This window comes from Chionomys nivalis, chromosome 7, assembly GCF_950005125.1.
Source record: "Chionomys nivalis chromosome 7, mChiNiv1.1, whole genome shotgun sequence".
Taxonomy (NCBI): Eukaryota; Metazoa; Chordata; class Mammalia; order Rodentia; family Cricetidae; genus Chionomys; species Chionomys nivalis.
The window spans coordinates 15,562,395-15,587,788 of record NC_080092.1 but is presented as its reverse complement, the minus strand read 5'-3'; the positions used below and the strand labels follow the sequence as shown (position 1 = coordinate 15,587,788).

The window sequence follows — 25,394 nt, the reverse complement described above, 5'->3', positions numbered from 1 at the left end:
TGTTAAAGGTGGTGCCCTGCTCCTGGGTAGAACCAGAATGCTGTCACTACCAGCACTGAGAAAATGCTCACCATGCCTGGCAGTGGGCGTGTTTCCTCATCATAGATCAAAGACTCAGTGGCATGAGGATTGGGATGATTGACATAGCACACCTGTGCCTGAATAGGCCTCTGTCTGTGGACAAGAGAAGAGGTAAGGGTCTAGGGTAGCATTTCCTGGACAAAGCCATGGGCCCCTCTGGGAGAAACTCTGTCCCTAGTCCACTGATTTAAAAAAAGGACCAAGTTTTTTACAGCTACCCGCTGAGCCTGTGCCATCCTCGAGACAACCTTAGAAGGTAGACATAACGGCCACTAGCCTTGTAGGTCTGCTTGAAGCTCAGAGATGTTAAGCATGGAGCTTAAGGTCACACAGCAAGCACACAACACAGCCTGGTTTGAGCTGGGTCTGTATGGATGCAGGCCCGTGCTCTCTGGAGCTACTTCCACATCAACACCTGGTTGGAGGTGAGGCTTGATCGCTGGTCACACTTTGATGGAGGGCGTGACTGTTTAGGACCTTTCTACCAAGTGCCAGAACGTTAGAAGCCATATGTGTGTGTTCTCATCAGCCCTGCCAGCCACCTCAAGGTAGAGATCCAAGGTCACCACCATCTGCAGGTGACAGAGCCACATCTGTCAGAAGCAAAGGGGTTTGCTTAAGGGCCCTCAGGCAGATTAGCAACAAGGCACAGGCTGAACCCAGAGCCACTGCAGGAACCGCCCAAGGAGCGGTCATAGGCTTGCCCAGGCCTGGGTAGAGGAGATGTCCAGTATGCCCACCCTAGCCTTGAAGATGCATGGTTTAGTGTCAGGCATTGTTCCTCTGACCCACACTCTAGGCAGGGCCAGAGCTACTGGCTGTGAGGTTCAAGCAGGGACTGTCCCTGGTGTTAGCTACATGGATGACTTCAGAGGTCCGTTCTGTTCCACCTCCCAGGAATCTTTCTGACTGGGTCTCACAGTTCCTAGACGGGCCTCACTAACCAGGGACCTTGGCTGTGTGGGGGAGGGAAGGGACATGGGTTTGTCCCTGGTGTGATTTGGGAGACTCATCCTAGCCAAGTGCTCTTGTCCTGGTGGCAGCAGCTGAGACACCTGTGTTCTCAGCTGCAGCTCAGAAGCTGTAACAGGACGGTTCACAGGGAAGTGCCAGGAACCCGGGGCAGGATGGGGTGTATGCCAGCAGACCCTTAGCAAAGGTGGTGAGTGACCAGGTCCCTGGCCGCTATAGAGAAGGAGTCTGCTAACTGGGGCTCGAATATCAGCACTGAGGTGTGCCATGTGGGGTGATGGCCACCCTGAGCCTGCTTATCTACTGGAAGTGGGGACAGTAAGGTGCGGATTCATCTTAAAAGCCAGCTGCCGTCATGCTGAGACACCTCCATTGTGGGGTGTGTGGAGTGGGGGACTGCGGCTTGCCAGGGGACCAGCACAGAGATGAACAGTTTGGGACTGACAGGATTCATCTTTTCCTCCGATTTTCTGTTGTTGATTGCCCCTGCTGAAGTGACTGAGTTCATTTTCCTGCTGACATGCTTAGAGCCTTGACTCTCCTAGCTCCAGCAAGGCAGGTGCGGGAGGCCCATCAGGACACCGGTTGGCCTTTCTTGTAAGTGTCTCCACTTTGTGTCAAGAACACATCCATCCTACCCACAACCACTCTGGTTGTCTTTGCCTCTCATCGAGTCTCTGGCCTGGGGATTGAGGAGGATGGAGTGTTTATCCCTCATTCACTGAAGGAAGTTGAGTTGTGTAATCAAAATTAGACAGATATGTCCACTGGGGCCTAGAGTGCTCTCTGAAAGCACAGCGGTGTCTGCGGGGAACTTACCCTAAAGTTGTAGAGGCTGGATCTCCCCATCTGTCTGCCCACCCCTGCCTGCACACATCATCCGACTGCGCTCTGAAAACACCTGTGGAGGCTCCTGGGATGTTTGACAAAAACACACGATGAAGAGATAGGACTGGTGCCCAGAGAGGAGCAGGAGAGAAGTCACCCAAGGTCACAGTACATTTGGATGCTCTGAAGGCTTTGATCTGTGGTCCTGTTAATGCTTCCTGGAGAACGCGGCAGATGCAGGGGTCCTTGGTCTTTAGGAAGCTGTAACCCGTGTTCATTGACCTGCACAAGGCTGCACGTGCATGCTGCCCCTGCGAATGCTCACACTGGGGATCCCGCTTGCTTGGATTTCATTCTCTAAACTCTATAGGTCTCTGATTGATTGTTATCACATCAGTTCCAAAGATGGCTGCCTCTTCAAAGCCACCCCTCTCTGCAGGCAATATTGGCTGGCGAAAGGACTGGTCTGTTGGAAACCTGTGCATAGCCTCTTCTCACCTTGGGTTATGTCATCTGGTCTGAGCCTCCTGCCTTGGCCTTTAGGACCATCCAGCTGAGTCCCGGGACATGGACAGCAGCACATATACCAACACTTCACCCAGCAACTGCCCAGCCTTGGCACCCTAAGCCACCACTACTGCGGTCCTCTGCGTCCCCCACAGCAACCAGCTCCCTGCTCTGCCCACAGCACTCCCCTCTGACCTTTCATGACCCATCTCTGTGGACATGGCTACCACCCACTGCCACCCTGGGTGCTGGGGCATGTGCTGGCCTTCATATGCTCCTTGCTGGAGTGAATTCAGCTGTGACAGTGGAGAGATGCCAGTCACCCTGTGGGGTCACAGAGAGTATGAGCGGGTGAAGACAAGTCTGAGTGAGCAGTGGACGGAACACTGCCTGGTACTCTCCTGGCACTCTCCAGAGCCTCCTAGGGGCACTCCCTGCAGCCCTCCCGCCAGGCCCTTGTTGCTTTATTGTGAGAACAGGAGGGAGGATGGAGGATGGAGGACAGGCACTGCAGAGTAAGCGGCCCTGGGGTGTTTGCTGGATGCATGGTGACTGCCCAGTTTGTAAGTAAAAGCCTGTCCCAAGCAGAAAGGTCTGTCTTGGCTAACCACCAGAATTGCACCCCAGCTTCTGGATTTGAGTGCAGTCACCCTAGTAGCTGGACGTGATAATGGGGAAGAGAAAGGAAGGACCATTGTGGGTAGGCAGAACAGCAGATAACGTGTGTGTGTGTGTGTGTGTGTGTGTAAGGATGGGGTCTTACTGCAGCCCAGACCTGGAAGGCGTGCCTGACCAACCTGAGGTAACAGTGGCCCTCACACTCCTGTGGCTGCACTGGCATCACCTGCTAGAGTCCACAGAAGGGAGTTATACCCTGACCTGACCCATCTGAGTTTGGGGCTTGTAGTCTCTCCCTTGGCCCATTCCACTATCTGCATATGGGCTCCTGGAGGAAGCCAACGTCTAGGCTGGCAGGCAGTAGCTAGCCTTTATCAAGGACCTAATTTGGCCAGGCCTTTGATGGGCTGGTGTGATTAAAGCCCTGCCCCCGAGTCCACTCCTGCTACAACCTTACCCTTACCCTTCTCTCCGCTGCCCTTCAGGCACACTCCATAGAATCGAGACACCTCTAAAAAGCAGGTTCTGTTTGTTGAGTATTGCTTTAATGTTGAAAGCAAACATACCAAGTGTTTTTATTTCTGTGTGGAAAATTTCTTAGGCCCTTTATATCTCCTCTGTCTTAAGACATACTGACCCCTTCTCTCCCCCTGCTGGCCCCTCTCCCATCTGAGCATGGTATTCCCACGGGCCTGTCCAAACTGTGGCTCTCCCAGCTGCCCATCCTGCCCTGGCATCAGGGTGTCTTCCTCTCTAGGCTCCGAGCTTGCAATAATGAAGCTCCCTCATAGTTGTTGTTGTTTTTTTTTTCTTTTAAGGCAAAGATCTATAAGCCCCCACTCCCCCAGCTCTGAGCCCACCCAGAACCTAGTCCCTCAGCTTGTCCTCACTGGCTCCTTGTTGCTCAATCTCATCAGTACTTCTTCCCGGGGTATTTGCACCGTGGTCCCTGCCTGGAACTCTCCTCCCTACACTCCTCGTTCCTTCAGTTCCTTTGGTGTTTTCTGTTCCAGTCACCCATCACAGAGACTCTCCATGCAAATCCCAGGGCAGGCAGGCTCTCAACACATTGCTCTCTGCAGCACACTCCCACCAGCGCGCCCCCACCCGCAGAGAACACTCTTTTTGTTGTTGGGTTCATCAGGAGGGGACCGTTGTCCATCTTGGGACAGTTGTATCCCCCATTGCCTAGCATGTTGTCTGCCTCATAGTAGACCTTAACTTTAGCTAAGCAATTAGTTGACGGCAGCCCTTGAAGTTTATTCCCTAACGAAGGTTTCTGTTTTGGTCCTTGTCCGGCATCATCTTGGGCGGCTGGGTGCCTTCTGTCTGAAGAGGGCTGCTTCCCTTCTCAGCCTTTAGAGGGACCATGATGTTTTTTTCCCCCTTGCTCTGCCTCCTGTCAGCCTCAGGGTTAACCAAACCCTCCACCTACCTCCATCCCCCCATCCCCGAGAGGACCACAGCACAGTGCACTCTGGGTTGAGCGTGGGAGGAGTGTCCCCACGGTGGCCTGTCATTCTTCTCAGAATGTACTGTGGTGGCCTGCTTTGAAAATGCCCTCTGCTCCTGTGGTAAGTGCAGGATTCCTCCCTGCAGTGACCACCCACCTGCAGCCTCCCTCGGAGTAGAAAGAGGAGGGAGGCAGAGACGACTCCCACTCCATTCTGGGCCGCCTGGGTTGTGACCAATGCCTGGGTTCTCTGAAAAGGCCCTCAGAGCCAGTCCCCTTAGACATGAACCCCCAGAAGGTACATTCTAGAAAAGCTAACCGCCTGACCATCAGAGAAGGGGGAAGGTCAGAGCCCTAGCTGGGACTGCTTTGGGGACTCAGAGAGATGGTGAGGTCACCAGTGGCCATCACAGACTCTACGTGTCCCGCCATATGTAGGCATTTGGTCCACAGGGCCTTCCAGCAGTAATGGAAGTTTTTGCACCCATTTGGAGACAAGGAGATCAGGTGGGGAGCCTGAGATGGCAGGCTGCTTTAGTGATCCCAGAACAATGTGTGCGCCCCAGATCCCTACCTCACTGTGAATATAAATTTTGAGGCAAGCAGCCAGACATCCCCACCTCAAGAATCCAGGCGCTCTACAGCTCAGATGTAGTCCTGGGGGGAAGCTTCTTGATTTAGGGGCTGTGGGTTGCTAGGGATGAAGAGGTCACCTGACCTCAGGCCAGGAGGTGATAAGCTGGGTGTGGTCCTCAGGTCACACCCAGCATTAAACCTTGGTTTGCTCATCTGTGAAGTGTCTGCAGTGACTTGCCAAGGTTAGGGACGGGAAAGAGGAGCTCCTTAGGTCTAGGCCGGAACTTTCTAGAATGTATCCATGTCCAGTCTAAAGTGGATATTGTGGAAATGGTTAATAAAATCCCTGGCCACTGGAGTTCCAAGCGCTGACTTGCTTTCTCTCTGTTCATAGACTCCAGCCCTCCTGCCCGCCTCCTGGCCACCCGCCCTTGCTACGGCCCTGGCCCCGAGAGGCGTGCTGTCCTGGGTGAGGCACCACGCTTCCACGCGCAGGCCAAGGGCAAGAACGTGCGTCTGGACGGCCACTCGCGCAGGGCTACAAGGCGCAACAGCTTCTGCAACGGCGTCACCTTCACGCAGCGGCCCATCCGCCTGTATGAGCAGGTACGGCTGCGCCTGGTGGCCGTGCGTCCTGGCTGGAGCGGTGCCCTGCGCTTTGGCTTCACTGCGCATGATCCGTCTCTCATGAGCGCGCAGGACATCCCCAAGTACGCCTGCCCGGATCTCGTCACAAGGCCTGGATACTGGGCCAAGGCGCTGCCTGAGAACCTAGCGCTTCGGGACACGGTGTTGGCATACTGGGCCGATCGCCATGGCCGCGTCTTCTACAGCGTTAACGATGGTGAGCCGGTGCTGTTCCACTGTGGAGTGGCCGTGGGGGGCCCACTCTGGGCACTAATCGACGTCTACGGCATCACCGACGAGGTGCAGCTGCTGGGTAGGTCGGTTGGCACAGCCTGTGCGTTCACAGTCCCGGGGGCTCGGCTCACCTGAGGGCTCCCAGAGGCCCAGTGTGTCCCCATGTGTCATGATTCTCACGACAGCAATGACGATCAATTTCCACGGGAGCAAACTGAGGCACAGAGAGTTACTTTGTCACAGAACTGGGAGGGAACCCACGTGGGCAGGGCCCAGAGCCCATTGGCTATGCATCTTGTCAGTCTTAGACCGCTACCCCCTCGTCCGCTCACCACTCTTTCTCCCCTTTGGTCATTTGTTCATATGCCACCTCCCGAAGGCCAACATGCATTTCTTTTGCTGGTTCTTACTCATCCAGCAGATGAACCTATGCCAGTGGGCAGTCAGGTGCAGCCTCCAGAGCCAGGCTAACTACGGATTGGGTTAGGGAGGCCCTCACAGCGCTGAAATTCTGACTGTGGGTGCTCCCAATGTAAAAATTTTTTCCTATTATCTTGAGGCATTGTATGTGGTCTCATATGTGTATGTGTGTATATATGTATGTGTGTATATGTGTATACATATAGATGGCCCACCCCACCACTGAGCATGGAGGAAAGACAAAAGACAAACACATACACACACACACACACACCATCTCCTGAGCATTCAGGACTTCACAAATATTCCCATCTCAACCTGGTCATACTGCCTAACATGTGTGTGTTGCTTTTTTTAAAAAATGATGCTTAAAAAAATTGATGTAGAATTTGGCCAGAAATAGGGTGGTGCGTACCTTTAATTCCAACATTTGGGAGGCAGAAGCAGGTGGGTCTTCTGAGTGAGTTCCGTGCCAGCCAGACTATATATAAGACCCTTTCTCAAAAAGAAAAATGATGTAGAATCAACGCCAACAGGAAAGTGGCCATTCTAAAAGGCCTAGTTGGGTGGCCTTGAGTTGGTGCCCATGACCTCCGTTTCCCTCTTAGCTACTCGTATGAAAGGACACCAGATCCCTGAGGTCATTGTCTGTTCTCTCCTCCCACAATGGATGGTGGTCACTTGTCTTCTTCTGAGGCTGCAGCCCGCATTTGAAACAACCCAGACTGGTACACCGGGAGAGTAGGTTTCTCAGGGAAGCTGAACAGAGCCCTGTGTGTAATTTACCTGCAAGGAAATATGCAGGGGTAAAGTGAGTGGGCAGTCGGGTGGACAGATTTACCCCCCTCTGTTTGTAGCCGGAAGCTTCCACCTCCTGAGGGTCTTCTTCACTCTTTAGTCTTTCTGCATAGCCTGTTTCTTAACGCCCTGTGAATGGGCTGGTGCACACCAGAGATTGCTGCTGATTGCTTCTCTTTTGGTTTTTGAGACAGGGTTTCTCTGTGTAGCTTCGGAGCCTGTCCTGGAACTTGCTGTGTAGACCAGGCTGTCCTCGTACTCATGGAGATCTACCTGCCTGTAGATGGAGCAGCAGGCTGCATTCATGCCACCCAGCTCCCAGCCACCTGGCTAGCTTATGCACCGAAATAATTACACGGAAACTGTATTCTTTTAAACACTGCTTGGCCCATTAGCTCAAGCCTCTTACTGGCTAACTCTCACATCTTGATTAACCCATTTCTAATAATCTGTGTAGCACCATGAGGTGGTGGCTTACTGGGAAGGATCTTAATATGCATCCATCTTGGAGAGGAGAGCTATAGCGTCTGCCTTCACTGCCTTATACCCAGCATCCTGTTCTGTTTACTCCGCCTACCTAATTTTCTGTCCTATCAAAGGGCCAAGGCAGTTACTTTATTAACCAATAGAAGTAACACATAGACAGATGACCCTCCTCCATCACCTGCCTCTGCCTCCCAAGTGCTGGGCACCACCACTGCCCAGCGATTGTTTTTTTTCCCCCGTGGGAAGCTGGTTTATTTTTCCATAATAAATGTTTGGGCTGTTTCTGCCCCCACCCCACTGGGCATGGGAGGCAGATTCAGTGTCCAGGAGCTAACTCTCCTCTCTCCCCAGAAATAATGAAGTCGAAGAAGTTCTGTGTAGTTAAAGCATTCGGGGAAGTGAGAGCCACGGAGACTTGTGCCTAGTCCCGGCTCTCACGTGCCATCTGTGTGGAATCGACACAGAGACAGACCCTCTCTGAGCCTCGATTCTTTTCTCCTGTAAAGCGGGTGCATGATGGCACCCACCTCATGGGGTATCGGCAGGGTTATAGGACATGGTGTCGGGCCTGAGACACTGAGGGCACTTGGCCAGCAGCTGACAGACAAGGACCTCTGCTAACTTACATGTGGGCAGGGCCTGTGTCCCAGGTCTGGGCAGATCAAACTGGAAAGCTCCACTCTGGGGCCTCACTTGGGTATTCTGACCACACCCCTGCCTGACCTTACCCCTTAAAGGTTTTCCGTGAAGGCGCCAGAAATGGCAGCTTGCCTAAACCTCACCAGTCTCTCACCACTGTCCCTGTAGAGCTGGGAAGCAATCACGCCTGGTTTCCCAGCCCACGTCTGTGTGAGCAGGCAAGAAACCACAGCCACACATGAGCAGTGCAAATGGGCTAGGAATTTTTGAAAGTACAGATTGGAGGCTGTCCTCGATGACTCAGTGAGGCTGAAAACACCCGGTGGGGGGGGGGACACGGATCCCTCCTTTCATTTTCTCACTCAGTAAACTTGCATGGAAACCCCTCCACCACCACAGTGTTCTGTGACCCTTGTTGGGGCGGGGGGGAAGAGCCCATCATGAGGTAACAGGGCAAACCTGAGCCTCACTTTCCTTATTTGCAAGTCATCCCTGAGCTGCGCTAATTGACATGACGTGCATGGCACAGAACGGTGTTCACACACACACATGTAATAGGGGCAGTGAGAGCGAGAGAAACTCCATCTCTGGGTTATGGGGCCACAGGTAAACTTCCCTTCCTCCTGGTATCTCTAAGAGTCACTTAAAGTATGTGCATGTGTTCAGTTGTGTTGCTTGTTTCATATGTATGAGTGCATGCCTAAGTGTATATGCATCAGGTGTGTGTATGTGGTAGAGGCCAGAAGTGTGTGTCAGAGCACCAGGGACTGGGGCTACAGGCAGTTGTGGGTCACTGTGTGGGTGCCAGGAACTGAACCTGGTCCTCTGCGAGAGCAGTAAGTGCTCTTAACCCCTGAGCCATCTCTCCAGCCCTAGCCACATTTACAATTAGAAAAAACATCAAAACCATTTCTTGGCTATATGATGGAACCTTCTGGCTCTGTCGGTGTTTCTTTCCTTCCCGTGGAAAAGGCAAGTTGACACTGAGTGCATCTGAGACAATGGAATGGAGCTTTTAGAGATCCACCATTTCTGAGGGTCACAGACTGTCCAGCTGAGGCCCCAGGGTGGCCAGTGGGTTACTAGCAATGTGTAATGTTTTTCTTTTCTCCTCCAAAGTCAAGGTTTTCAGGTCTTTTGCAGGGCTAATGAAAATAAGAAGAGAAGCCTGGCATGGTGGCACACGCCTTTAGCTCCAGCACTCAGGAGGTAGAGGAGGTGGATCTCTGTGACTTTGAGGCCAGCCTGATGCACATAGGAAGTTCCAGGCCAGCCAGAACTACATAGTAAAACTCTGTCTCAAAAATATCACAAGAAAGAAAGAAAGAAGAAAAAAGGAATTGTGGTTCTAGCCCGGGACAGGTGCTCCCCAGCATGTGAGGTTTTGGGTGTGACTCCCCAACATGTGAGGTTTTAGGTGTGACTCCCCAGCATGTGAGGTTTTTTTAGGTGTGACTCCCCAGCATGTGAGGTTTTATATGTGACTCCCCAGCATGTGAGGTTTTATATGTGACTCCTCAGCATGGGAGGTTTTAGGTGTGACTCCCCAGCATTTGAGGTTCTAGGTGTGATTCCCCAGCATTTGAGGTTCTAGGTGTGACTCCCAGCATGGGAGGTTCTAGGTGTGACTCCCAGCATGGGAGGTCTTAGGTGTGACTCCTCAGCATGGGAGGTCTTAGGTGTGACTCCTCAGCATGTGAGGTTTTAGGTGTGACTCCTCAGCACTGAATAAAAGGTTTTCAATTACAGTAAATAAACGGATGTTAGGCCATCATGACTTAATATTAAGAATGGGCAGTGGGTCAGAAATGATGTAATGTACAATCCTGAGAGATCCCTGGGAAAACTTGGATTGGGGAGGTACCCCAGGATCCACCAGTGGGTACGTCACAATGTCCGATTTGCCCTGTGCACCCTAGACTTCTGAGGAGACAGTAGAATTACTTTAAAATTCTCAGCTATAAAATCCCAGAACAGAAACAACAAAACCAACAGTACCCTTCATCTCCCCCTCACGTCTCATACCATACGGAATAAACCTGCGAAATAAAACCCAAAGATGACGTCAGGGTAGGGCTGTCAAAGGGGGAATTAAATATAGTATGTCTAGTTAAATTTGAATTTAAGATAAACAAAAGAAAAAATTTAGTACTGATTGCCTGTGCCAGTATTTGAAACATGCTCATAACCCTGCCCCCTCCAAAAAATTGTTTATCTAAAATTTAAACGAACCCAACCTTTATTTCAGCCAGCTCCACAGGCCTCGGAAACACAGTCCTCGTCTTTGGGGACTGTGCCTTCAATGTCCCAGAACTTGAGCCAAGTCAGAAAGGGTCTATAGGCTGCACACAGCTTTTGGCCAGGTGGAAGTGTGTGCCCTGCCTGTGTCTTCCTGTAGTGGGTCTGACTACCACACCGGTGTGGCCAGGCCCATGGTGCGGTTCCCTGCTTAGGGAAGAATCTGGGTTCTGAGAAGGAAAGTGCCCAGCCCTGGAGTTCCTGTCCTGCAAGGCTGGATTTGTGTGTTTTGGGCTCTGTAGCTCTCAGCCCTGGCTGTACACTGAGTCCCCTGGAAGACCTGGAAAGTCTCTGCTCAGGCTGCACCTAAGCCAATGACAGCGCGTCTGGCTCCCAGCACCAGGCTGACCCAAGGCTCTCAGGTGGCACAGCCTGCAGCCGGGACTATAATTCCAAGGAAGCCCTTCGCTCCCCCTCCCTCCTAGCCATCCTTACTTTGAGGTGGAACTCCTTTAGATCTCATGTCCCCCGTTTGTATTTGTGGCCATGTCACATACTGGGCCTGCCTCATCAATCAGCACACCCCGGGACAGCCTGCAGATGAGGAAAACGACGCTCACATCTGCTAAGGCACACTGACATTCCAGCTGTCCTCTTCCCTCAGAACGTTGTAGGGGGTCCCAAGGATGAAGCACAAAGGGTCTGGCTCCGAATGGATCCCATCCTCCCTCTGCCCCGTGACTTGTCAGATTAAACAAACATCATGCCAAGGCTATAGCATCGCAGGCTAGACAGTCTGAAATATTTGGTTGCTTCAATATCATTTAAGTGGGATAAAAAAGGACACAGTGCCTTGCAGCTACCTGGTAAAAGCCAGTGCCTGGGGTGGCTCTTCACTTCTTGCTCTGATGTTATTTTATAAACTTCTTCCTCAGTCTGGCTATCCTGTGGGGCAAACGAAGGGCCACCCACCTGCTATGACAGTCCTGTGTCCTACCAACTGCTTATCTAGGTCTCAAGACATAAAGGCCTCATTGACCCATTAGGGTTCAAACCCCATCTCTTGACTTGTGGCCATAGGCAGGGGGTGGGTAGTAGTGACTGGCCATATTGAAGAACCCCGGACTCCTCGGGTTATAATTATGAGGGTGGGTTGTTCTTTCTGAGGGAAAATCTGGGTGTGGATACAGAAGCCCCAGCTGCAGTCCTGCCTGGGCCTTGCGTGGCACCATGTACCTGACTGAAAAGGCTGCATGCCCTCTGCTGAGACAGAGGCCCTAGATTATATGCTAGCCGCACTCATTTTCTTAAATTATATATCACAGCACACATAAAACACATGTAAACCAGTACATATGGGGCTCTTAAGCAGCTAAGAGCACCTGCTACTCTTCCAGAGGACTCAGTTCTATTCCAAGTACCCACATGGTAGCCCGCAAACATCTGTAACTTCAGTTTCAGGGATCCAGTGCCCTCTTCTGGTTTCCGTGGCAGCAGCCATGCAAGTGGCACACATACATATATACAAACACACATAAACAAAAATATGCAAAAATGTTTTAAAAGTTCATACAAACATATCTTAAGTATATATTCAGCTCTTAGAGTCACCCAGAGTACAGAGGTGTGTGTGTGTGTGTGTGTGTGTGTGTGTATGTAACAACATGAAGATAGGTATGTGTATAAACAGCTATAGGCTCGAACAAGCGTTCAGAAAGCGAGACCATTTCTCCTTACCTGCTAGTCTGAGGACATGGGCAGGCCTTGAAAGCCATCTCTACACCATCGACTTCCATGTTAGTCACTCTTCTGTCTGCTGGAACAGAATACCTGAATTTTTGTTGGGAAGTTGAATTAGCATGCTGTGGTGGTTGAAAGAGCCTATAGGGCTGCCTTCCTGATCTGGCCTCTGGCAGGGCCCCTGGGAGCTGCCATCAGGGTGGCGGACACAAGCAGAAGAGATCACCTAGTGAGACAGAAGCTAGAGGGAATCGGGGCTCAGGTTTGTTCCCTTACAAAAACCCATCCTCACAGGGCAGAGTTGCTCCTCAGCCCAGCTTTCACCCTCTGGGACCAGCACGTCCAGTAGCGTGTACTGAGCCCTGGCTCTCAGAACTTACGCTTCCTCTTAATCATCCAGGCCCTAGCTCCCATCACAGAAAACCCAGAGGACTTAGCAAACTAGAGTTCCCAGAAGCACACCTCACCCTGCCCGCTGTCCACCTGCCGCTTGTGACACCTCAGCCTTACACTGAACCTGCTAGAAGGAGCTCTTGACTCTCCCCACCTCTTGCTCTTCCAATCCCCTCAGTCATCAGAGGTACCTCTCACTGCAGACACTGGCATCCACACTTCCTCTTCCCTCCCCGGTCTATCACGTGCTCTGTCGTTTCTGTTCCCAGAGTTACTGTATTGAAGAGTCCTGAATCTAGACAAGACAGCTTGGATTCTGTGCCAAGTCATGCCCCCTACACTGTATGTCTCAGCTCCCGTCTTTGCCAAATGGCAGTAGCAATAGTTCATACCTATCAATCACATTATTTAAATGAGATACATGAGTTCAGATTAACCTGCCACACGTAGGACCCAATATAGGATTTCAGCTCTTTAAGTTGCTATTATGTTCTAGCTAGGGAAACAATAATGCCCAGACGTACAAATGTATGACAACCTTGGAGAGTGAGAGAGACAAGGACAGAAGAAGGCAAAAAGTTGGGCTTGGTGCATGAACCCCAGGACTTGAGAAACTAACATGGAAGCTCATAGGTTCAAGAACAAGCTGGTCAGGGGGTGAAAAAAGAGGAAGCAAGATAGAGAAGGAAGAGAAAGCCCTTTGTTTGTTTGTTTGTTTTTTCATTTTTTGTTTTTTTGAGACAGGGTTTCTATGTGTAACAGCCCTAGTCGTCCTGGAACTAGCTCTGTAGATCAGGCTGACCTCGAACTCACAGAGATCCACCTACCTCTGCCTCCCTAGTGCTGGAGGCAAGTGCTATCACCACCGGGCCAAGAAAGCCCTTTTTAAAGCAATTGGAAGTCAGGTACAGCAAAGACGGAGGCTCAGGTAGCATGCAATCCAGTCAGACCACCTGCAGAACAAGGTCAGAGGATCTGGGGGCCAGAGTCTGAGGTCACGCGAGGATCTGGGATGAGATCCGAGGGAGCTGAGGTCATTAGGTCTAGGAGTTCAGGAGTGGGGCCTGAAGTCTGGGATGAGATGTGGAAGAGCTGGGGTCTGCAGCCTCATGTCTGAGATTGGGGTGGGGGCTGCTATCTAAGATCCATGTTCTGAGGTTTGGGGGTTAAGAAGTGTGGAGTCAGAGGTCAAGAGAACCCAGGGTCCAGGGTCTGAGGCCTGAAGTTGGGGTCTGGGGCTTCAGGGACACGGGTATGGGGTCCAGGGTGCCCGCGGGCCTCCTGATGCTACTCCTCTGTCCCGCAGAGAGCACCTTCGCGGACACACTGACACCCCTGCGCCTGGGCCAGGCCCGCCTCAGTGCCTGCCCTCCTCCCGGCAGCCACGACACCGCCAACTTCGACAACAATGAGCTGGAGAACAACCAGGTGGTGGCCAAGCTGGGTCACCTGGCTCTCGGCCGTCAGGACGCCGCTGTCCCGTGCGTGGCCCGCGATCGCTCGCGGCCCGCGTCGTCTCCCGCGCTGCTGGATGCGGAGCTACGCTTCCATGCCACGCGCGGCCCCGACGTGAGCCTGTCCGCCGATCGCAGGCTGGCCTGCGCGTCCCGGCCCGACGGCGGCCGCACGCTGGTGTTCTCCGAGCGGCCACTGCGGCCGGGGGAGAGCCTGTGCGTGGAGGTGGGCCGGCCGGGACTGGCGGCACCCGCGGCTGTGGCCTTCGGCATCACGTCGTGCGATCCCGGCGCGCTGCGGCCATCCGAGCTGCCCGCCGACCCCGCCGCGCTGCTGGACCGCAAGGAATACTGGGTGGTGGCGCGCGCCGGGCCGGTCCCCAGCGGCGGCGACGCGCTCAGCTTCACCCTGCGGCCGGGCGGCGACGTACTGCTCGCGGTGAACGGGCGCCCGCGGGGACGCCTGCTGTGCGTGGACACCTCGCAGGCGCTCTGGGCATTCTTCGCGGTGCGCGGCGGAGCGGCAGGCCAGCTGCGCCTTCTGGGTGAGTAACCCAGGGTCCTCGACAAGAGCTCCCCCTAGCACCGGGCTGCTGTCGGGGCTTGGCTGGCCGGCCGATGGGTGTAGTTTTTATTTCCCTTATGATTAATTTTATTAGGATTTTTAAAAGAAAATGCATAATGGATATTAATTGTGTGAGAGAGAAAATCATTAGCATATGCAAGAGAAGCAGCACCCCAACACGTCCAGAAACCGAAGGGAAAGCAGAGCAGTTCTGTTTTGAGATGATTCTTGCCTGTGCTGTCTGGTCAGCAAAGAGACAAGACACCCACCCACTGTATGTGAGACGCCGACAGGGACAGCTGCACAGTATGACATTTGCTGCAGCAGAGGGGGTAGCGAAGGGTCCGGAGAGCACAGTGCCATCCTCACAGCCCAGCTCAGAGCAGATACAGCTGCCTTACCACCACGTTGCCCTGGATGCTCCCAGTGACCTATGAATCCCCATTTACACACAGGGCAACGATCCATGGGTCACACAGCCCTGAAGTGCAGGGCAGATATCATTCTCCTGAGTTCTCAGTATCCTGGGTGGAAGAGAGTGCTGTGTCCAAGGTGAGGTTACCATAGGGATGAAATGATGGACCGCTCTTCAGGCCCCTAGCTGGTGCCTGACACAGAATTGTCATAGGTAGCTACAACCTGGGTGTCTGAAGGAGGGCAGAAGAGGCGCAGGGTGCCTGTGGCTGTTGGCCAGGATTATTTTGCTTTTATTTTTGTTTTTTATTTTATTGATATTTATTGAGCTCTACATTTTTTCTCTGCTCCCCTCCCTGCCTCTCCCCTCCTCCCTTCAATCCTCCCCCAAGATCCCCATGCTCCCAATTTACTCAGGAGATCTTGTATTTTCTACTTTCTACTTCCCATGTTGATTAGATCTATGTAAGTCTCTCTAGTGTCCGCATTGTTGTCTAAGTTCTCTGGGATTGTGGTTTGTAGGCTGGCTTTCTTTGATTTATGTTTAAAAACCACCTATGAGTGAGTACATGTGATAATTGTCTTTCTGTGTCTCGGTTACCTCACTCAAAATAATGTTTTCTAGCTCCATCCATTTTCTTGCAAAATTCAAGCTGTTGTTATTTTTTTCTGCTGTGTAGTATTTCATTGTGTAAATGTACCACATTTTTCTTATCTATTCTTCAATCGAGGGGCATTTAGGTTGTTTCCAGGTTCTGGATATGACAAACAAAGCTGCTATGACCATAGTTGAGCACATGTCCTTGTGGCACGATTGAGCATCCTTTGTATATATACCCAAAAGTGGTATTACTGGATCTTGAGGAAGGTTGTTTTCTAATTTTCTGAGAAATTACCACACTGACATCCAAAGGTGTTATACCAGCTTGCATTCCCACCAGCAATGCAGAAGTGTTTCCTTTTCCCCACAACCTCTCCAGCATAAGTTGTCATCAGTGTTTTTGATCTTGGCCATTCTTACAGGTGTAAGATGGAATCTCAGAGTTGTTTTGATTTGCATTCCTCTGATGACTAAGGATGTTAAATATTTCCTTAAGTGTCTTTCAGCCATTTTAGATTTCTCTTTTGAGAGGTCTCTGTTTAGGTCTGTACTTCATTTTTTTTTTTTATTGGTTATGTGATCTTTTGGTGTCGAATTTCTTGAGTTCTTTGTATATTTTGGAGATCAGACCTCTGTCTGATGTGGGGTTAGTGAAGATCTTTTCCCATTCTGTAGGCTGTCGTTTTGTCTTGTTGACCATGTCCTTTGCGTTACAGAAACTTTTCAGTTTCAGAAGGTCCCATTTATTAATTGTTTCTCTCGGTGTCTGTGCTGCTGGGGTTATATTTAGGAAGTGTCAATGAGTTCAAGTGTACTTCCCACTTTCTCTTCTATAAGGTTCAGTGTGGCTGGCTTTATGTTGAGATCTTTGATCCATTTGGACTTCAGTTTTGTGCATGGTGATAAATATGGGTCCATTTTCATTTTTCTACATGTTGATATCCAGTTATGCCAGCACCACTTCTTAAATATGCTTTATTTTTCCATTTGATATTTTTTGCTTCTTTATCAAAGATCAGGTGCTTGAAGATGTGTGGATTGATATCCCGGTCTTCTATTCCGTTCCATTGTTCCTCCTGTCTGTTCTTATGCCAATACCAGGCTGTTTTCAGTACTGTAGCTCTGTAGTAGAGTTTAAAGTAAGGGATTGTGATGCCTCCAAAAGTTCTTTTATTGCACAGGATTGTTTTGGCTATCCTGGGTTTTTTTGCTTTTCCAAATGAAGTTGAGTACCGTTCTTTTGAGGTCTCTGAAGAATTTTGCTGGGATTTTAATGGGTATTATTTTTGTTCTTGTTGAATCACCTAATATTTCAGCCTGAGACAAGTCGTCCAAGTTCCTGCTATGTTAGCTGACTTTCCATCAAGCGGAGTAAAGGAGGTTCACTCTTCTTCCCAAGGAGGGACATATTTTCTGAATTAGCACTGAGCTTTGGCAGAGAGAATTAGTCACAGCCCAGGATCCTGTAGCTGTGACAAAACCCCATTCTATGTGCCCCATGCAACAAAGGGTAGTGTAACTCGGAAGCGCAGGAGTCTGTCGGACGGATTTGGGAAAGCTAGGTCTAGATAATGCGTGAGTGCCATCAGGACAAGCCTTGTCCTGGCTCCTCTCTCAGTGGCACAAACCTTTCCTTTACAAAAAGTTCTAATGGCAGTGTCAGGGTGGCCTTGCTTGGCTTGTGTGCCCTTCCTTGAGTCACAGTGGGATTGGAGAATGGAAGGTTCTCTGGACCTGACCTGGTTATCCTAAGGCTATTTCTGATTAGGGGTAAAGTTGTAGCTGTACCCCTGTGAATGCCCCAAGGTAGGGATGGCGGCTGGGCAGGCAAAACACAGGCATCCACCACATTGATGGAACCCTGGTCGGTCACTCTAATCTGCTTCCCAGACAGAAGGGCTGCAGAGAGGGCTGCAGAGGGATGAGGAGCAGGGACTGGCAGAGCCTGTGCCACCCGCACACCCCTAATGGAGTCTCTTCGGCTCCCAGGTACCCTGCAGTCCAGCCCTGAGACCACAACCCCATCGGGATCCTTCAGCGGCTCCCAGGATGACAGTGATTCAGACATGACCTTTGGTGTCAACCAGTCTTCCTCGGCATCAGAGTCATCTCTGGGTAAGGAAATGTAAACCTCCAAGGGCGCAGGGGTTCCTGATGGCGTGGGTTCTTTAGCTGTGCCGGTGGCCTTGGCCTCTGCTGGCTGAGCAGGTCTGCTGTGTTTTCCATTGCATCTGCTCCTTCCTTCTGGTGTGCTCAGTGGGAGCATAAATATGGAGGTTCAGAGGCCCAAAAGCTGCTGAGGAAGCCAGTTAACCTTTGTGCAAAAGAACGGCAATATCAAAAATGTGTAAAACTGAAGAGGTAGACGAAGATGGGACTCTCCACACTGTGCCCCGTTTCTACCATGGGAACACTGCGTTCTTGGGGTTGCCCAGCACAGCCCCCTGAGAGCCATGTCACTAATGATGTCCTACCTTCCTTCTGGCAGTGACCGCCCCCAGCTCCCCGCTGAGCCCCCCAATGTCCCCAGTCTTCTCTGCACCTGAACCAGTGGGCAGCAGGAACGGAGAGTGTACAGTGTGCTTCGACAGCGAGGTGGACACGGTCATCTATACGTGTGGACACATGTGCCTCTGCCACAGCTGCGGCCTGCGGCTCCGAAGGCAGGCACGGGCCTGCTGCCCCATCTGCCGGCGGCCCATCAAGGATGTCATCAAGATCTACAGGCCGTAGCGGGGTGCCGCTGGCTCAGCCAAGGCAAGGTCACCTTTCGGAAGCCCCTGTCAGGTGGGCGACACCATGGCTACCAGGGAGCCCAAAGTCAGAAGCCATCTCTCATCTGCCACTCGCAGTGATGAGCAAGGCAGGACAGGTGTGGTGATGAGGCCCTGGGGGCCAGAGCCCAGGCAAGCATTGCTTCTGGCTCAGACACACGCTGCCCCCAAAAGCCTGTCCCAAGATTCAGCTCAGGAACTGCCTGTCAGATCACCTGCCTCTTGGTGACCTTCCGCTGGGAAAGGGTGCCCTCTGTCTGTGCAATGCTTCTTCGGGGTTGGGTTGAGTGTGTGTGTCGGGGTGGGGGGGGAGATAGCACAGGGAATGAGTGCGAGCGAGCGGGTGAGGGCATGTGTGCGGGTGTTCTGTCGTCTCCCGGAGGGTATTTAACACTAAGGGATGTGCAATCCGGGCCCAGATGTTAATGTGATGGTTGTCCACTTTCTGGGGGTGTGGGTTTCTGCAACGAGCTAGCTTTGAACACATGAGGCCTGAACCTACCTACACAGAACTCCTTCGACGGTATAGAAAGAGGCACTCACATTTCCTAAGGGAAAGCAAAAATAACTTCACTGTTTACAGCTCCCAGAAACAGCTCTTACTGAGGGGGAAGGTGGGCGGGGACAGAAGAGCACAGGTGACTTACGCAGACTAGGAGCTACCTTCCCATGGCGACTGAGGATTCATCCCTAGCCAGTAGAACAGTAAGCGCCTCGCCCCTCGGCCCCGCCCCTACATGCCCTGGAGTTTTATAATGCCCCTCCTGTTCTCTGGGGTGACTCCGTAACTCCAGTGGTAGAATTAAGGAGAGATGTGGGCATGTCCCAGCCACCAGCTGGCAGAAGCTAGAAGACCCAGACTCCCTATCTGGACCGTGTCCTGATCCTCTCCTTTTCCTCTTGACTATTAAGGTGTTAACTAATACACTTGTTAGATACTTGTGAAGAGCTGACTGAGATGCTCCCCACTCCTGGACCTGTTTGCTGACATTTCCCAGGACCCTGGCCCTGGCCCTGGTCCCCTCTCACTGGGCCAGACCTGTTTCTGTAGGCTCCCAGACCTTGCCATTGCTGATGTTCTAGCCAGGCATACCCCTCTCTTCTGAAGAGCTGCCGTTCTGGCATTCCATCTGCCCGCTGGGAGCTGTATGTACCTTTAGAAGGGTTCCTTGGCCCCTCTGTTTCTTGGTTCCTACTTGGAAGCCTGGTGCCAGGGCACTTGGGAGACCCACACGTTCTGAGGAAGCTTGAGGCAGCTTGTGAGGAGCAGCTTTTTCTCACAGCATCTCTTGCCATGAGGGAGGAAGGGAGAAAAGAAGCATTTAAGAAGTGAGGCTCATGGGACAGGCTTTGACAGGAGCCATGGACCACCTGACAGAGGCCCAAGCCACAGTCAGTGTGACTGGGTGGCGGAGCTCCGGGCCTGCGTAGCTTCTCTGCTTGGGAGTGTCTGGGTCTGACTCAGTCACAGCTTCCCCATTCCTGTCCCCAGCAAGAACCTCTGGCTTTTCCCTTAGGGACTGCAGGGCTCATGTTCACCCTTTCTCTTTGCAGTTTTTTTGTTTGTTTTTTGAGAAAGGGTTTCTCTGTGTATCCCTGGCTGTCCTGGAACTCTTTCTGTACATCAGGCTGGCCTCAAACTCATAGAAATCTGCCTGCCTCTGCCTACAGAGTGTTGGAACTAAGGGCGCGCACCATGCCTATCTGGATGCAGTTAAATGTTTTAAAGAGCTACAGGAACCCCTGTCTGCCTGGGTTAGAGTCGGAGAAGCAGGCACATTGGGTACCCAGCTCAATTTATGCAGCCAAGTTTTTGGCTTCTCCATGTGGTGGGCATGGGCAGAGTCACCTCATCACCAGCGGTGGTGACTTGGTTTTCAGGCAGCCATGGCCCTATCTGATCATAGTCTCTAACTGCCCCGTCTCGTGGCCTTGGAGAGTCACTTCCCCTTTGCCTCTTGCTCTCCCAGCTGGACCCTGGCGTTGCAGCAGGGGTCACCCACGGCCACTACCAGGAAATGAACAGCTGAGGTCCTAGAGCCAGGGGTGGACCAGGTATGCTCCTGATGACCCCTGCCAGGGCAGAAAGGCTCCAGAGGCCTGTTTAGCCCGCTCTGCAGCCGCTAGAAATAGCTGCCGTGTTTCCCACAGAGCAAAGGGGGCTGCTTCTGTTCTAAAAGCCGGGCATTTGCCAGGGCTCTGAATAAATGGAGCCAGGCCCTAGAGGCAGTGTGTGTGTCTCATCTCAACAAGGAGCAGGGGAGCAAGGAGTCCGTGTCTGTCCTTCTCACCTCTTCCATGCCTGCACACTGAGTTTGAGAGACACCTTTGGCAGGACCCTGCATATAGGTTTCGGTGCCATCTTGAGTCGCATCTGAGACCTGACTAATTAGAAGGCATACCGTCTTACGGGGAATTGTGAAAACCACACACACCATAGCCCCAGGATACTGACATGCAGCTTCTAGGTCCAAGACCTTCAGCTGCAGGAAATGGGTACTCAGGATCTAGGAAACACAGTATTGTCCTCATTTGGCGGGTGAGATGTGAGATCCTGTGAGGATTCTTAAGGCTCACACAACAGGAAGTGGCATGGCCAGAATCCCATCCATCCTCCCCCCCCCCCCCCCCCCCCGCATCTAGTCCTGGCTGGCCTGCCTCACTTCTCAGGAAGCTCAATACTGCCCAAGTCTTCTTTCCCTCAACTCACCTGGAAAGCCTGAGCTTCCGCATCTGTGTAGAAGGTTCTGGGCCACAGTCCCTCTGCTGCCCACACCCTAGAGGGGACAAGTGTCCTCTAAGGCTCTTGTATTTGCTACCCTTCTGCACTGGAGTGTCACGTGGGGCTGCTCTGGAGAGGGACCTTAGGCCACCACTTTCTGGGATCTTGTGGCCACACCCCTCTCGGGCAGCACCCCGCCCCCATTTTCCAGGCTCACTGCCCATTTTGTGCCCTGTGAGCCTCAAAAGCCAAGAGTATGATGGGGGGAGGCCAGGTGACACCCCCCCATTTGTGGCAGCCGTATCCTGTCCACTAGAACTTCCTGGAAAATGGTTGTTTCCCAAGCAACGTGGACTTCTCCACTTCCTTCCTGCATCGTCGGCGCCGTCTTGGGGTTGGCTTCTTGGGCAGCTGTCCTGCAGGGGCTGTGACACGGGTTTTTACTTGTCCAACATCCGCTCACCAATGTGGCTCATGATCAGGACATGAGGTTGAGAACCGGGGCCAGAGGCAGAACGTGTGAGCAGCTCTCAGACCGGAGGCTGGAGGCCAGATTAGACACTGATCTCTCGCTCTGGAGTTGCGTCCTGTGCTAGCACATAGTAGGTACTCAGGAAAAGACTGCAGATGAGTTCAGGGGCCAGGTTATGTGTAGTCAGGAGTTTAGTGAAGTAGCATCACATATATATGGATGCAAAGTCATTCAACAGACGTTTGCTGAGTACCTCAGGATGTGAGCAGCTGTGCTGAGGGAACAGAGAGGGTGTGCCCAGCCCTGATGCCAGAATGGTGCCATCAACAAGGTAAGACAGGGCAGAACACGTGGACTTTCTTGACCATTCTGTTGCCTTGGGTCCATTTAATTACAATGCCCACAAAGCTTCCCACACCTGCACTAGGTATGTGGGGGTACCTTGTGGTGAGCTCTTGCCAAACAGCAGGACCCCACCAGTCAATGGCCACCTTCGGGTTCTACAGGGAGTCTCTGGGGAGACCTCTTCCGGCTACTTCCAGGAGCTGGGAACCAGAGGAGCCCCAAATCCCAGCTGAGAGTGGCATTGTGTAGCCTCGGAGCCTGGGAAGCAGTAACTGCACTGCACCCTCCGTCCCGCCCTGGCTGGGGCCATGGCTCAGGAACACACAGCCTCCCAGCTCTTCTCAGTACTTCAGTGTCTCACCCGGGTCCCTAATGGAACTGCCCATGCGACAATCTGTCTGTGCCTTATGGAGGTGTGTGTGCGTGCACTTTTTATCCTTTACAATGCAACCCTTCAAAGTGGACAAGAAGCTAGCAGATGTAGGGCTCCAGATGCTGGCGGGGAGTCCCCAAGACCCTCCTGTGGTTTGCTGGTGGACTGATAATGTTCATCCCCACCCCACTCCCACTACCTGGGTACAGACCCCCTGAAACATGTCTGTCCTTTCTGATTCAATACTGTGACTCTCCAGCCCTGTCTAATCTTTGGGGAGCGTACTAAAGGCCTGAGAGCTTGGGGAGCGAGCCGGGAAGGGTTTGCGTTGATCTTCGTGTGTTGTGTGTTCTGATATTTGTCTGTTTTTATCTGTTTTGTATTAACATAACTTTCCTGTTTGAAAAACAAATACAACTCTGGCTTGATTTAAAAAAAAAAAAAGTCTCATCAGATTTCTTTTTAATTGTGCTGAATGTTGTATTGGTGAGTGGAGGGAGGGCTCCAAATTCTGTCTGCCTTTAAAACAGGTGAGGTCACGTCCTAAGAACCTCGACGGTCCTTAGTCCTGACCATGTCACTGTACAGTTGCAAAACTGCCGCAGAGAAATCCTTTCATAAGGGTGAACACTGATCGTGGCGATGTGAGTAGCAGTATCGGTTAGCGAGGCAGGAAGAGCCCGAAGTGTGCAGCGAAAGGGGTGCTTCCTGAAACTCTGGAAGTATCAAACTGCCTAAGGTGGGAAGAACAGAACGCAGCCTCCGCCCCTGAGTCGATTGCTCTGCATCCTGCCCTCCTTTATTCGCCCTCCCTCCCCAGGTGTGTTCTCCAAACCACATGACTGCTCAGCCTGCATCCTGCCCTCCACCGTCCCTTAGGGGACCAACCTGTGCGGCATCCCTTCCTGAACCAATCCCTGACACCAGGGTGATGCGAGCCCTGATTGCCTAGACCCAGGACTTGCATTGGCCTTTTCCTGGGAATATTGGAGCAGCCTGGATAGACAAACTGACAGACGTCTCTGTAGGAATGGCTGAGTGAGCCATGAGAGGGTACTAGGAAGCTGTCATGTGAAGCCAGGGCAACCTGACTCTGGTACCCTGGTTTGGCCTCTGCACATTGAGAGACCTTTGATTTCAGGGTGGGTGTGACTGCTGTTGTGGTCGTGCTTGGAGATGCTCTGGGCACTAGTGTCCAGCACTCCCAACAGGCAACAAATGTTAGGCTTTACAGCACAGGAATGTGTAATGTTAACAAGCCATGGGGACAGAGCTTGGAGGACTGAAGCCAGTTCAAGGCCACCCTGATCACATAGCAAGTTCCAGGTTGGGATGGGAGGCAGTCTAAAATCACACACACAGGCTGACCTGATATGGATGTGAGGAAGCCATGCATCACAACCAGCACAGAGAAGTAATCAGAGTGGGCTGCCCTGAGCTCATGGTGACTCCCTGCCAGATCCACATCTTTTTCCTCTCCTCTCCTCTCCTCTCCTCTCCTCTCCTCTCCTCTCCTCTCCTCTCCTCTCCTCTCCTCTCCTCTCCCCTTCCCTCCCCTTCCCTCTTCTCTCCTCTCTTCCCCTCTCCTTCCCTTCCTCCCTCCCTCCCTTTCTCCCTCCCTCCCTTCCTTTCATTTCACTATGTAGACCAGGCTGGCCTCAAACTCACAGATCCACCTGTCTCTGCCTCCTGAGTGCTGAGATTAAAGACGTGCTCCACCACCACCCAGCTGGTGCTAAACAGCTATAGCAAGCGGGTATGATTTCATTAAAGCTTGAGGTTAGAATGAAAATCACCTCTCGGTTCTGCAAACCCCACAAAGAGTGGCTGACCCCAGCTGGAATTTATTGGAATTTGCCTGGAATTCTCAGGCAGCCGGTGTGAGTTTAGGATCCGCATTTAGTCATGGTGAGATAAGGCCAGGTTGGCTGGCTTGTTTGGCTTCCTGTCGTCCAGGGTTCCAGGCCCAGGTGACTGGGGTGGGCTTGCAGCAGCCCCTGGAATGCAAGCGGGAAGGTGAGGGGAGCCCCAGCCTGTCAGAACATCCCAGCTGGACCACTGCGTTAGGAATGATAGGGCAAGAGAGATGCACCAGCCTTTCGTTAGCCTTAGCCATGGAAACCACCATATCCACAGGATGTCTACAAGGGCTCTTCGAAGTTCCCACTTACAAAGGAAGAGACCAAGGACTCCCAGAGGAAGAAGTAGATCCTGTCAAAGCAGAACTGTTCACAGTTATGTTTGCTCTCCTTTCAGAACCCAGGCCGCTCCCTTTCCCCATGATACCATGTTTCTTTGGTACTGGGTGACATTTTCATGAATATTATCTAATAACCAGGACCTTTTTAATAAAGAAAAATTGTTACATTAAGCTGTGTTCTTTGGACCTGGAATACATTGTGAGATCTTGTAAAAAAAAAAAAAAAAAAAAAAACCCTAGATAGATAGATGATAGATGAAGGAGGGAGGGAGAGAATGGGAAGGAAAGCCAACTTAAGAGCAAAAAGTAGGGAGGGAAAATGTATTGAATGAACACGTTGAACCTGTCAGTTCTGTAGTGATGAGCTGTGGGCAGGCCTGCTTTTCATCCCGGCCGGCTCCCACATGGTTAGCTTTACACCCGAAATAACAACACACAAATTGTATTCATTTAAACACTGCCTGACCCATTATATCTAACCTCTTCTTGGCTAACTCTCATAACTTGATTAACCCATTTCTAATAATCTGTGTAGCACCATGAGGTGGTGGCTTATCGGGAAGGATTCTAGCCTATGTCCATCTTGGGCTGGAGCTTCATCACGTCTGACCTGGAGAGGAGAGGCATGGCGTCTGAGTCACTTCCCTTCTTCCCAGAATTCTGTTATGTCTACTCCACCCACCTAAGGGCTGACCTATCAAATGGCCAAGGCAGTTTCTTTATTAACCAATGAAATCAACACAAAACAGAAGACCCTCCCACATCACGGTTCTAACTTCTAACTGCTTCCCGGACAGCTGGACCCAGGTACTCGTTATACAACTGCCTCTGTTTCTCTAGTCTTCTTTCTTCTAGGTTAGTGCC

At 51.8% G+C, this 25,394-nt stretch overlaps 1 protein-coding gene across 1 annotated transcript in view; it reads left to right on the top strand.

The window, feature by feature from the left end:
* Neurl1b (neuralized E3 ubiquitin protein ligase 1B) overlaps nucleotides 1-22,754 on the top strand; it is a 33,984-nt gene extending 11,230 nt beyond the window's left edge. The window contains exons 2-5 of the mRNA XM_057775670.1: nucleotides 5,430-5,975; nucleotides 13,917-14,609; nucleotides 17,634-17,759; nucleotides 18,133-22,754. Of these exons, the coding sequence (XP_057631653.1) occupies nucleotides 5,430-5,975; nucleotides 13,917-14,609; nucleotides 17,634-17,759; nucleotides 18,133-18,377 (1,610 nt within the window). The 3' untranslated portion in view covers nucleotides 18,378-22,754. The remainder of the gene's footprint in view (nucleotides 1-5,429; nucleotides 5,976-13,916; nucleotides 14,610-17,633; nucleotides 17,760-18,132) is intronic.
* Nucleotides 22,755-25,394: the final 2,640 nt, after the last annotated feature.